General features: G+C 52.8%; 1 protein-coding gene across 2 annotated transcripts in view; it reads left to right on the forward strand.

Annotated features, from left to right (window-relative positions):
• The first annotated feature begins 13,274 nt into the window (after positions 1–13,274).
• Positions 13,275–14,109, forward strand: part of ADGRG1 (adhesion G protein-coupled receptor G1) — a 41,453-nt gene continuing 40,618 nt past the window's right edge. Inside the window, exon 1 of one of the 2 annotated variants that reach the window (XM_070261869.1) lies at positions 13,275–13,493. In XM_070261869.1, coding sequence (XP_070117970.1) covers positions 13,414–13,493 — 80 coding nt within the window. In that variant the 5' untranslated portion in view covers positions 13,275–13,413. The remainder of the gene's footprint in view (positions 13,494–14,109) is intronic. The other variant, XM_070261872.1, reaches the window with a different exon arrangement.

Consider the following 14,109-nt stretch of genomic DNA (forward strand, 5'->3'; position numbering starts at 1 on the left):
TAGAGTGCTTTCCAGATAATTTCTTCTGATCTATCTTTAGATTTGCTAATTCTCTCTTCTGCTGTGTCTATTCTGCTGCTAAATGTGTCCATTGCATTTCTATTTTAATTGATATTGTTTTTATCTCTAGAAGTTTCCTTCAGTTCTTTTTTAAAGTATGCCATATCACTTTCTATAGTTTATTATTCCCTGCAGGTATTTTCAGCTTGTAGTTCATTTTTAAAAACATAGTCAGAATAGTTATTTTATCCTCTTTATCTGATAATAATAGTATCTGCAGTAACCGTGGTTCTGCTTCTGCTGGTTCTGTCATATTCCCTCTTGTCCTTGTGGACTTTGTTATCTGGGACCTTGCTATGGTCACTGGTTTTGAAAAAATTATTTGTGGGGCTTCCCCCGAGGTCTGGAATGGATGTGGCTGCCTCCAGCCTCACATCTGTTTCTGATAAGCAGTTGGGACACTTACAGGTGGAGAAATTTCAGACCAAGTTCATAGCGTGAGGTTCCTTGTCTGCCCCGGGCTCTTGTACTTGGGGCGACCTGTGAGAACGTCCGTCTGTGGCGACCAGTTCTCAGAATGGGCTCCTTCCGCTTCCCCTTGGCTCCCGCTCTTCCCAGTCCCAGATGGCTGTCTGGGGCCAGGGGAGGGGCGTGACTCAGTTCTGGGTCACCCTCTTCCTGAGGAGGGGTCCCAACCTACATGGGGAGAGCCTGCTTTAAGACTCCCCTCCCTTGACTGGCCCTTGGCCTTCCCTTCCATCCTGCTCACCCCAAAAGCCCCCAGACCTAAGCCCAAGTGTGTGGCCTCTGCAAATACCCTTAATACAGATGCGGCTTTGGTGTTCCCATGATTTTGCCTACCTCTCTCGGTTTATATTTTCTCCTCAAATTTAGCCTGCTGTTTCCCCATGATCTTTTTAGCTCTTCAGCCTTTAAAATATTTTACTCAGCATTTTAAACTGTGTTCAGTGGGAAAAGGAAGTCTGCCATCACTGGAAATGGAAAGCTCAAGATCAGTTTTAGATTTACTGAGTTCTCGGGTCTAAGGGGACCCATTTGTCAAGTGGCCATTTCGTGTTGAGTTGCATAAAAGAAAATAGTCTCTTTATAATGCTGGTCTCTACACACATCCAGCCTACAACTTGTCACCATTTCGGTGTGCCATTGCCAGGATGCCGTGTCCTCTGAGATGATGTGAGCGGAAGTGAGGTAGACACGGCGGGCAGAACTCAGGGAAGATCAGAGAACTTCCCTTTCTTGGGAATGCAGGAGTCTGACTCCCCCACTACTGGCACATCTCTTAATGACTTCTCCTATGTCCACCTGTCCCCAAACAGCTGCCCTAAGGACCTCCTGCCTCCTGCTCCATGGGTGGTTTATGAAATGGGGCAATGTGGTGTGGTGGGCTGGTGAAGAACACGCACTCTGAAGCCAGGCTGGCTGGGTGGAAATCCAAGCTCCTTCACATAGGAGTGATGACACCCCAGGGAAGTTCCGGAACCTCTCCAGGCTTCATTCCAGGTCTGCAATGTGGGGATGATCACAATAGTAACCAGCTCGTAGAGTTGATAGGAGAATAAACGAGTTAATAATCGCAATGCCTTTAAGGGAGTGCCTGGTACGTTTACTATGTGCTGTAAAATCTGTTTTTAGAAATAGGATGATAAAAACAGTCTCACACTTCTCTCCAGGTCAACTGAAATTATAGACGCAATATTGGCGCTGTGCTTGCTCTTTTAATTTAGTGCAACTCCTTCATTTTATAGACGAGAAACTGAGACCCAGAGAGGGCAGGGACTCAGCCAACGCCACCCAGCAGGCCACTGGCTCCCTGACCTGGAGAGCGGCATTCCAGGATTCCAGCCCCGGCTCTGTCACTGCTGACTGTCGCGTGATTGTGGCCTGGTGTGTTCCGTCTCCGGACCTCACTTTCCCCATTGATGAACCAAGAGGAAGGGCCAGTCATCTGTTCACTTGCCTCCAGCTCCATCTGACCATTGGGGGTTGTTGGGACCAACCTCCAAGGTTTGGGGGTTGCTAAGGTGACTCAAGGACACCAAAGAGCTGGGGACGTGCAGCAGAATGCTGAGTTGACACAGCCTTCCCGGAACCCACCAGTTTGACAACTTGTAGCCTCAAACCAACTGTTGCCACACCTCTAGCACTTAAGAAGCTGTTAGCTAACAGTTGGCTTGGTTAAGCAGGTTCTCACGGAGGAGGGGGTGACAGCGCCCTGTGAGAATGTGCTGCAGCCCTCTGGCTGGGTGGCCTCAGGCAGGCAGGCCTTCCTCTCGGGGCCTCTGAGCCCTGCTCAGTCTTGCCTTCCCCAGGCTGAGGCAGGACACTGGGTTCTGGCCTCTAGCTCTGTCCCCGTCCCCTGCTCAGTCCCCCCTCCATGAAATGAGAGCAGGGACCGTGTGGATGAGTCTCACGGGCCCCCCATCACCTGCCCATCAGGCAAATGTGTGACTGTCGCTCCTTGTGCATGGTCCTGATTTCCATCCGCCTCCACCTCTGGGGAGGCAGCGTTGAGCCGAGCATGGGGACAGCTGCTGGCCGCCTTATTGCCTGGCCTCTCTCACCTCCGTGCGCCTCTCCTGTGCATGGAGGGAGCAGCAGCACTTGCCTGGCAGGGCTGGAAGCATTGCCCAAGTTAACCCGCCAGAGCCTGCTCAGTGACAGTGCTCAGTGACAAGGAAAGTAATTCCTGCTGGCAAGCCCCCTCCCTGCCCCTGCCAGGCCCAGGCCTCCCCCCGGGAGGGAGCCAGAACTCGGAAGTGGTACCCGGGAAGGTGCCACAGTCCCCTCCTGTGGCCGTGGCCTCCACGCGCCGGGATCCCGCCCTGCCTCCAGGTCAACCTCCAAATCAGTTATCATTCAGTTGGGGCTGCCAGCCTGCAGGCAATCAGTTGCTCCCGTTAGCAAAACAGGAAGACTTTGATGAGCAATTAATTAATAAATGTGATGACTGCCAGAGCCTCTGCTTTCGGCAGGGACTGATTTCATTAACCACTTGGTCACTCGGGCAAAGGCTGATGTCTGTGGTTTGCATCCTCCAAGATCCTGGGGGAAACCAAAGGTACCTGCTTATCATTTACAGAAAGTCAGCTCGGTGGCAAGCGGTGCGCTTTGCAAACCCTGTCTCATCCTGTCCTTACAGTGAGGGGTACCCAATTTACAGGTGAGGAAACTGAGGCCCAGAAAGGTTATTCTCCTCCCCAAGGACGCATAACTCAGTACAGATGGATCCCAGTCTGTCTGACTCCAAAGTTATTTTCCCCTTGAGTGGCCCCTCAAACACCCCTGTTTCCTTTTATGGATGGAAGGCCCCAGAACTGTGAGCCGTGGGGCTGTTGCCCAGCTCCCTCACAGCCTTGCGGGGAGTGGGGGCATGTGGACTCAGGTCTGTTCCAGAAGCAGCTCCACAGGTTTAGCGATGAGGGGAGCCCTCAGGCCCTCAGGCCTGGCGTCAATCAGCTGAGGCTGGCTTGGCCCCTCTAGCCGCTCTCCTGCCCTCAAGCCATCAGCCTCCATGCTCAAGTTCCGGATCTTGTCTGTGCTGCCGACTTACCTCTTCCGTGTCTGTGGTTCTCCCCCTGAGACAGTGTTAAATAGGACTTTAGATGGCACAGGGAGATTAATTTTCGATTTGAGTCTCATGAATAGCCTTTCATTAATTATGGCATGTGACCCTGGTCATTTAACACACGGATATTATGTTTTCTTTTAAAAGCAATCGTTTTGAATTAAATTTTAAAAGATCCATAGATCTAAAAGAAATATTAATAAAATATTTGGCAGATTTGATTTCTAGACTCTGAAAAAACTGTGGGAATGAACTTGCCTGCCTGAAGTCGGGGGGCCCTGCCCTGGGTGACCCCCTCTCTTCTTAACCAAACAGGTCCCGAGGGTGTTTGTCAGCCTTTCCTGGAGGGGAAGTTGGCCTTCCTCCTTGGCCAACGGGCTCAGGCTGCAGCTGGGTTATTTATTTCTCTGCAAATGCTATCAACGTACCACATGTGCACAGTTTAGAAAGACTCATGGTGGCCTGGGGTGGGGATGGAGGGGGGTTGCCTGCAAAGGGGCAGAAAGGAACTTTCTGGAAAGATGAAAATGTTTTCTATCTTGTTTGGGGTGTTGGTTGGATGAGTGTACACATTTGTCAAGTCATCGACCTGTACACTTAAAACGTGGAAATTTTATTGTAGATAAGTAAAGCTGGTTTGAAAACAAAATCAAAACCAAAGGCCAAATATTCATTTATGTTGGGAGTTCACTTGTGTTCACTGCCAGTTCTGAATTCTCTGAGACCTGTGCTTGGCTGCACTGTAAGCACATGCTGGTTCCCATTTAGCTGTCATTTCAGTTCTTCCCAAAGTCGACATTTACAGAATTCTGCCATGTGTCAGTCACAACAAGGATGCTTAAAATGTCAGAGAGTTACATTTGGCAAAGGGACATCACAAGTCAGCCAGGAAAGGATGGACTGATCAACAAATGTTATTGTGACTATTGGCTCTCCATTGAGAAGGAAATAAAATTAGATCCCTACCTCACACCATCTACACACACGTAAACATCCCAGATGGATTAAAGGTGGATGGATTAAACGTCAAAGAAAAACTATAAAAGTATTAAAAGCAAATATAGGAGACCATTATTTAACCCCGATCAGGAAAGGCTAAGATGTGAAAGCCCCAAATCGTAAAGGAATGTTACATTTGATGGTGTAATAATCTAAAACTTCCTATGACCAAAGGCACCAAGAATTTAGCTGAAATGGATACAGTATACCATCAGAAAATATTGCCTCCTATGTATTAAAGAATTAAGGTTTTTATGTTGAAAAGAGTAAGAAAATAAATAAATCTGTGACAAAAAGCCCAATTAGAAACGGGTAAAAGATATAAACATTTGTTTCACACAAAAAGAAATAAACATGGAAGATGAAGTTATGAAAAGATGTTTGGTCTCCTTCGCAATTGTAGACAGGCACATCAAAACAGCGACATCACCCCCCAGATTAGAAAATTTGAAAACCTTGGTATGGGTGTGAGAAAATGGCCCTCTCTTACAGTGTTGGTGGGAATCTAACTTGGCACTGCTTTTTAAGGAGAGCAACTTAGCCGTATCTATAAAAGTTTTGGTTGCACAAACTCTGACGCAGCGATCCCTCTCTTTAGAATCTATCCTACAGAAATAGCCACACATGTGCCCAAAATATATATGTTAATTGCTACAAAGTATATTCTACTGAAAATTGGAAACTGCCTAAATTTCCTTCAATAGAGGGTTATGGAGAAATGAATTTTATATTCTGTGCAATGGAATTCTTACATCAGTTAGAAAGAATGAAATAGAATTGTATGTACTTGTACTGATCTGGAATGAATCTGCTGTATCTCGGTAAGAGAAAGCAAGCAAGTTGCAAAAACTATATACTGCATAATAATCCTATTTTTGTAAAACAATTGCAGATATTAGTTATAGGTATATATAATAATAATGTCTCACAATTATACATGCTGGCAGCATGGACATATTATTATTCTTATTCTACAGATGAGGAAACAGAGGCACAGAATGGTTAAGTAACTTGCCCAAGGTGGCACAGCTAGTCAGTTGCAGAGCAGAGATTTGAACCCCAGCCAGCCTGACTCCACAACTTGAGCACTTGACCTTATTTTGGCTTTATAGGCCCAAAATATTTCTGTTGACATTGGTGATCTTTCAGAACAACACTGGAGAGGCGAGTCACTTTTTAATAAATAAATATTTAAAAACATGAACTGGTGAAAAAGACTTATCGAAGGGCCCCATTTCCTGGAAACCCCCTCCTCAGAGGCAACCACTCCAACAGCTTCAGTTCACGTGGTGGTTCCCTCCAGAGTGATAAATAACACACTTATGCTGCGGTTTCTTGATTTATTAACCCTGGGCATTATCTATTGACTCCTGCAAGAACTGGAAAAAAGAAAAGTCAGCTTATCTTTGTTTTTCCTCTTCCTGTTGAGCTGCCATTTGCTTCCCTAACTCCAGGCTGAACCCTGGGCTGGGCACTTTGTGTCCTGTTGTTGCCAAGACCGGGCCCACTGAGGCTCAGGGTCAAAGAGGGACTTGCCCAAGGTCGCTGTGAGCTGGGGATGGGACCCGTGGTCTGTGTGTCTCCAGGGACCGGCTGCTCTGGGACAGCCCGTGGCCCACCCCGTGGTGTCACCCCTCTGCCCCCCGCCTTGAGGGCCTCTTGCTCTGGCAGAGGCTCAGCATGGCTGCGGGTGGGGGCGCCTGGCTGAGCGCCCGCCGGAGGCTGGTCCCCACTGCTGTCTGCAGAGCAGCAGGAGCAGCGTCCCCGTGTTTGGCCAGCCAAGAGTTTCATCCTCCACCGCTGACCAGCCCAGACTTTGACCCTCCGGGGCCTCAACCTTCCCAATCACTGCCCCCACATACCCTATACCTCTAGGGGAAAGGCTGAGGCAGTGATGGAAGCCCGGAGAGGTCGGGCACCTGATACCTAAGACCCTCGGGAAGAAAGGACCATCCCCCCATCCCCCAACACTGGAGTCACCTGGTGGGAGAGACTCTAAAAAAAATCACTTATGCTGGGCACCATCCAGAACCAATTAAACCAGAGACTGCGGCAGGAGGCTGTGAATCTAGATGGAGAAGAGCCCAGAAAGGGCGACGATTTGCCCACGGGACCCCACTGAGCGCAGGTGGCTCACCCGTGAGTAACTGCTTGTCTCTGGGGCTCAGAATTTGCACTCTCACCCACTGTGGCTTCCTGTCCCCTCCGTGAGAGGGGCTCCCTGGCCAGACGGCCTTCTTGCTGGGTGCCGGAGGGCACGTGCCCTTATCTTGAGCCCATCCCTGTGCTGCCAAGGCCACGCTCCCCTGGGGCGATGGGACCACAGAGATGGCGAGGCCGCTTGCCTGGGGAGAATCCTGGCCTTGCTCATCTCTGGTGTGTGACTGTGGGCGTCTGCCCCAGTTTCCTCCTCTGGAAAAAGTGGATAATGACGGTGTCTAACAAAGGGGTTAACGTGGGGAAGCATTTAGAACAGCGCCTGGTCTGTACAAATGTTAGCCTTGTCGTGACCTCCCCACTGGGCAGATGGGTGCCCTTGGCCATGTGGCCACACTGAGCTGCCAGGGAAACTAGGAACCATGTCTTCGTTCTGCGGGCTACGAGCCCAGCCAAATATGTGAGGTTCTGTCCTCTAGAAGGGGCGAGTGGATGTTGGGGCACACCCACAGGGTCTGACCTGGGTCCAGGGGTTGCCAGCTGGAGGCCCATGGCTGGTGTCTGGCCCTACATAGGCTTTCATTGACTCTCAAAGGGCTTCCAATCCATTTGAATTAATTTCCAACTTTTAACCATTTAGATTATCACATAAAAATCACATTTCTGGCTTCTCTTGAAAAACTGAAGGCTCAGGCCACACTGGGCCCAAATCCCTTCAAGTGACAGTTGGCTGGAGCTGAGTAGTGCTCCCCAAGATGGCCTGTGCTCTCCAGTTCACCCCATGTCCCCCACCCCGAGTCCCTATGCCCCCCCCCCCACCGTCCCACCCCACTTCCCCCTGCTCTCACCAGCTTGTGGCCACTGCGGTTTGTAACTCCTGCTCCAGTGCAGCCATCAGCTTCCGTAGACAAGGAAACTGAGGCACGGAGAAAAGAAGGGACTTGCCCTAGGTCACCCAGTGCCCCCGGCAGGAGTCGGGACCCCAGCTCCAGCCTGCAAACTCGGCTTCCGGGTGCTTTCTGCCACACTGGTCGCCTGAGGGTCAGCCAGGCACCCCTGGGCTCAGCGCGGAGGGTGGCTCAGCAGTCAAGCCAGCAGATGCTCCAGCTTCCCGGGCCTGCATTCGAGTCTTGGTTCTGCACTTTCCAGGGCAGGGAATACTTGCTCTCTGAGCCTTGTGTTCTGCTTCGTTTTGATCCCGAGATGGGATGATGTCAGAGCCTGCATCATAGAGTCACAGAGGGTCACCGTGAGGCGCAGGGTCGTCAGTACCTGACCGCGGGGGCCTCTTCAAATTTTGCACCCTAGGCCTCTCTCGCCCCACCCTGCACAAGACCGACCTATTACTGGGGCAGGAGCTCGGAGACAGCAGAGAAGCAGACTGGGAGGGCGTGGCTGCCCCTCCGGGTAACGTGTAATGGGGCAGACGCTCTTCCAGGGGGCCACCGCAGCCCCACGCTGCTGAGGACTCTCTCCTTGGGGCTGGTGAGCGCTGAGGGCAACAGAATCTGTGTCAGCTGTGGAGGTGGCCCGCATCGTGCTTGTGCTGGGCTACCCCGGAAACACAGACACCCTCTCTGACCCAGGAGCTGTGTCCATCTGCCTCCTATTTTCTCAGCTGGAGCTGCTTGCCCAGGATTTAGTTCTGATCTGAGTTGGCACAACCTCAGAGAGGCACCAGCTGCATCTCCTGGCAGCTGCTGTAAAGTCGCACCTCCAGGAATGGCACGTTCGGGGCCAGCCGCAGCGTCCGGGGAGCAGTCCCCTCTAACCCGCCCCCCCCAAGTCTGATATTTGGTTGCAGGCTCTATTTATATACATCTGTGTGCACAGATACCTACAGTTTTTGTTTTACTTTGCTTTGATTGCACAAACGTTAGACGTTAGAACAGCCACAGTGGAAATAATTCTGAAATGGAAAGAAACACCCCGGGTCCCTCCAGCTGGTTTGCTTCCTAACAGCGTTGGCTCAGTGCTCAGCGCTTGCCAGGCGCTGTGCTTTCTGTGGTCGATCTCACTGAAGCTGCACAACCACCTAATGGGGTAGGAACAGGTTACAGATGGGGAAACTGAGGCATGGAGCTGTTAAGCCACGTCCTCCAGGTCACACGGCTAGGTATATGGTACAGCTGGGACTGGACCTGGCTGCAGGGTCCCGCGCTTTGCCACTCCTCGGGGTTGTCTCTTCTTTCTCCACATCCCTGCCACCTTCAGGCTTGACCCAGAAACACAAATTCGACACGATCATTCGCTCTACGCAGAGCACTTCTGAGTGGGCTCTGCGTGCAGCCCCGCGTCAGAGCAGAGAAACAGAGCCCCGAGACAGGTGGAGACGTTGCCCTCGTTCCTGCTTATTTTCACTGAATTCAGTATTGAAAGCATGTTTGGTTTGGGTCTTGACCGTATGACCAAGGCTGGGGTGGCCAAGTGTCCCAGTTTGCCCCCACTTCCTGGGATGCAGACCCTTCAGTGCTAAAGCTGAGACAGTCCATTTGCTGTTCGGGGCAAACAGAGATGGTGCGTTCCCCAGGTGGGCAGAGCCAGCTGTGCTTTCTGAGCCATTCCCCGGTGCTGGGCGCTTGGACTGTTTCTAGCTCTTGCTGGTCAGGCTGGGCAGCCCTGTGCCCACCGCTTGTCGCTTTCCTCCAGAGCCCCTCCCCGGTAGGAGGAGACCGGGCTGACGGGGCTCCTCCGAGGAGATGCACAGAACCTAAGCTCTGCTTTCCTGACCTGTCCCTCATCTGAGCCTGCAGGCAGGCCAGAGGGGACAGCGCCTGCCTGCACTGGCTCGCAGGAGCTGGTTGTCGGTTGTTAAACACAGACACTATTAAGAATTAAATCATATCAACTTAAAATTAGATTATATTAAAAATGGTAATAAATACTCAAAATGTATTGCTTCCTCATTTTTATGCCACATTTTGCTATTATCTATTGCTATGGGTTGAATCGTGTCCTTCCCCATTCACATGCTGGAGTCCTGACCCCCAGACCTCAGGACATGACCTTAACTGGAGACGGAGTCTTTACAGAGCTAATGAAGTTAATAGGAGATCGTTAGGTGGGCCGCAGGCCAACGCGACTGGTGTCCTTCTGGAACGGGCAAGTTTGGACACAGACACACACAGGGAGAATGTCACGTAGAGATGAGGGCAGAGATCAGGTGATGCTTCCACAAGCCAAGAAATGCCGAAAATGGCCAACAAACCGCCCCAAGCTGGGAGAGGCATGGAACAGATTCCTTCTCGCAGCCTCAGAAGGAACCACGCCTACCGAGACCTTGATGGTGGACTTCCAGCCTCCAGAACCATGAGACAGTAAGTTTCTGTTGCTTAAGCTGCGCAGTGTGTGGTCCTCTGTGACGGCAGCCCCAGCAGACTCGTCATCTGTGCTCCCGGTTAGTGACGTCTCCCGCGTTGGTGCACAACACAGACGCTCCAGCGTGGTGAGCCAAGGCACATCTTTCTCCTCCTTCCTGCGTTCAATGCTTGTATCTTGAAATCGGCCATGGTGGGAGTATTGACACCACGGAAATCTGCAAATGCTACTAATCAGGCCTTGAGTTATGGTTACTGTCTAGATAGACTTAAGAAAGTGGTGGGGAAAATGCTAATAAGGATATTCCATCTGCGTGCCATGTCTGCGGTCGTTACATTGTGAATAGCACAAAAAACCGGAAAACTCTTATCCCATTCAGCAATGAATTCAAAAGCTATTGTCTAGGTCAGCAAGGATTCCAGCCTTTGAAGACTATCATCCAATTCAGCAAAAAATGGCCCACGTCATTGACGGACAAGCAAAGTTCCAACATGGGTCTTTGTTGTTTCCTTTTTGTCTCACTTGTCAGTGTAAGTGACAATGTCAATATTCACGTCTGCACAATACTCAGAGAGCCCATTGTGACCACTGAGCAGCCCATCATTGGTGAGGGGTGAGGGAGGCCGGCTCTGAGCCCAGGCTGCAGAGGGCTGATAGGAAATGTACAGGCAGACTGCCTGATGGGCGGAGGGATGCCTGCCTTCCAGCTCTGTGGTACCAGCTACTGTGGGTGGACCAGAGTCAGCATCTCCCCCGAAGCGGGCTTGCAAGGCCGCCCCGCCTCTCTGCCCTGGGGACTTCTGCAGGGTTCCTGCTAGGTGCCCAGTTACCTCTGTCTGTTAGAACCCTGTGGGGTTCCTGACTAGGCGTGGCCTGGGATGCAGGAGAGGCAGCTTGACCTGGCCTTGACCTATAGCTGTGACCTGGTCAGGGCAGAGCCTCCTCCTTCAGCTGCCCCCCTTGAAACATAGACCGATCCCCTCGCCCCCTCCTTCAGTCCACCTGTGGCTTCCCACTGCGCAGGGACTAAGATTGCGCCTCCCTCCCTATCTTCGCACCCTGCTCTCTGGCCTCATCTCTCTTGCCCCCATGCTCCAGCCACACTTACCAGCTGCCTGTTTCCCCAACACTCTGAGCTCGTGTCCACACAGCCCAGCATGAAGCCTGGCGTCTAGTGAGCACTTGGAAAATGTTTGTTGAATGAATGAATGAAATACGTTCACTGAGAAGCTGTATGATATAGAGATAAATGACGATCTAACAGAGATGTGGGTTCAAATCCCGGCTCTGCCATGTATTGGCGATGTCCTCTGGGGCCAGTTACTAAATCTCTCTGGGCCTCAGTCTCCTCGTCTGTGATAAGAGTACCTCCTTCACAGGATTGTTGTGGGGATTACACGAATCAGTCCATGCAGAGTTCTTAGGAGAGGGCCTGGCACGCAATGAGGCCCCCGGGAGAGTCGGATGACAGTGTTCTCATAGGTAAAGTGCTCCAGCACTTTTGAGGTTCAGGGGTCCAGAGGCTGCCTTCCTACTGGGGTGGATGGGATAACTCCAAGAGGGCTTCTTGGAAGAGGCATTTGAACCAGGCCATGAAGGAGGGTGGGTGGATTTCTCTCGCAGTGATCAGGAGAGAAGAGGGACACCTGGTCCCAGTAAGAGGCCGGTGGGCAGGGTGGGCCTGCCCCGGGGCTGTGCTGAGCCGCTCTGCATGCCTCCCCGGAGATGGGCACAGTGCGAGCTGCCCCGCTCTGGGCCCACAGCCTCCTGTCCCTGCGGTCTTGACATTTGGTTTGCACCCATTTCCTGTGTTTGGTGGCTACACAGAGAGCACCGCCTCTGAAGAGACACGGGGAGGCCCCCGGAAAACCCACCAGGGGGAGGTGACTCAGTTTCCCCATCCCAACCACGGTAGAACCCAGTCAACTCAACACGGGGCAAACCTGGAGAGGTCCCCCGGGGCCACATGAAGACGACTCCCTCAGTGTCACGGAACGCCAAGGATGTGGCCTGACGCCACTGACTCATGTGGGTCGGGGCTAAGCCCTCTGACTCTGAGAGCCCTCAGTCTCCTCACCTGTCAAATGGGGACAGACGTGCCTCGGAGTCACTGGGACGGTCGAGTCCCCTGTGGCACAGTGCACATCAGAGCGGTTCCCTGCTCCAAGTCTTCTCCCATGACACACCTGGGAACACTGCGGGATGGGTCCCACCCCAATTCACAGATGGGGAACACTGAGGCTCAGAGAAGGGCCCTGACATGCTCAGCCCCACCCTGCCAGCGAGTGGCGGCCCAGGAAGGGGACCGGGTCTCCTGATCCCCAGGCAGGGTGCAGATGGATGATCAGGTATAGACGGAACCTGGAAGGTGAGTGTGACCGAAGGACGCAGATGGTGGAGGGTGATCCCATCCTGGGATGCAGGGTCACACTATCCTGAAGAGGGGAGCCCATCCCCCCACAGTGGGGATGCTGGGGCTGATCTCAGGCCTGGCTCCCGAGCGGTGGGCTTGTACACACACATCTGGCCGTGGAGATCTCCTTCTTCCAGATGTGGCCCAAAGGGCGAAATGTTTTCTGTTGTTCTAACTGAAGGAGCAGGGGCCAACTCCATTCGACAGACAGGGAGGGCACACTGAAGCCACAGGGGCTTTAAAAGGTCAATAAGCTCCGTCTTCCTCTGCATCTGGATATGGCAGACGTCTACCCAGCCCTCCCCAGGTGCCAGCCGCCATGTGGCGTGTGGAGGCCGCGCCAGGGTCCTGCTGGGGTGCGAGGTGTCAGAGCCGGGCCGTTCAGCCCCTCCACACTTCCCGTGTCCCCAGACGGGGAGGGATCTGCATGTCCCAAGGCTTCTCCTGGGTGGGGTGGGGGTGAGCGTGAGGCTGGGCTTACCCAGGGTCAGATAAGGGCCCCAGTCCTGGGTCAGGCCACTTGGGGACGACCTTGGATGTGTTACTCCCCTCCCTATGCCTTATCTGTAAACTCCGCATTAAAAAGAGGCTCCTGCTCCATAGGGTGCAGTGGGGAGTCGGTGGGAAACCCACAGGTCCTGGATGGGGGTCCTAGAGACCAAGGCACCAGCCCCACCCATGCTCCACCGCAGCTGCTCTGGAGGGCCCTGGGCTTTGCCGAGGCAGAAGCACCTTCCTGGTCCCATCCCCTTTCCTTCCTTTGCCTCTACAAGGCAAACAGGGCAAAGGCATGTGTCCTCATTTAATAGAGGATCTGAGGCACAGAAAGGTTGAGCAACCTCCCACAGCCAACTCCCAGGGCTCCAGCCCCAGACTGACAGAGTGGGGTGATGACATCACCTGCCAGGGGCCCTGACGGCGGAGCTGGGCGAGGTGGAGGATGGAGCGTGGGTGTCAGGAGTGCAGGAGACACCCACGAACATACGGGAAGTCACTGACTCCCCTGGTGTCCTTATCGGGGTAGGTGTTTCTCTCCCGGTGCCCCCTCGTCTGTGCTCAGCCTGAGGTGTGGGGGTGGGGGGCACAGTTTCCTGCTGGGTGAGGCCAGCGTGCATGCCTGTGGGCAGAGCAGAGATAGCATCAGCCGTTGGACATTTGCCAGGGGAAGAGGGGTGAGGAGGTGATCTGGGGACAAGGAACCCCAAGGGGGTCTGGGCTAGCCCCAAGGAATGTGTCTGAGCTGTGGCCAACAGCTAGAGCCCTTCCTCAGGGGCCTGGAGCTCCCCAACACTTTACCAGACCTGGATCCACCCTTGCTCCCAACTGTCCATCCGTCCATCCATCCTTCCTTCACCTCCCTGGTCTCATCTCTACTTCACCTCCTTCATTCAGCTATGCCCGGCTCCTCCCTGTTCCTTAAACACACCACCCACCCATCCTCCCACCACAGGGCCTTTGCATGTGCCCTTCCTGCTATCTGGAATGCTCCCACTCCAGACATTGCAAAGTCCACCTCCCTCGCCACATGCAGCCTGTGCTTGAGTGTCACCTTCTCAGAGAGAATAAACCATCCTCCATCACTCTCTTCCCCCTACCTTGCTTTATTTCATCCCGTAGTTCTTGCCACTGGACATAT

The sequence above is a fragment of the Equus caballus genome, chromosome 3 (assembly GCF_041296265.1).
Source record: "Equus caballus isolate H_3958 breed thoroughbred chromosome 3, TB-T2T, whole genome shotgun sequence".
In the NCBI taxonomy this organism is placed as follows: domain Eukaryota; kingdom Metazoa; phylum Chordata; class Mammalia; order Perissodactyla; family Equidae; genus Equus; species Equus caballus.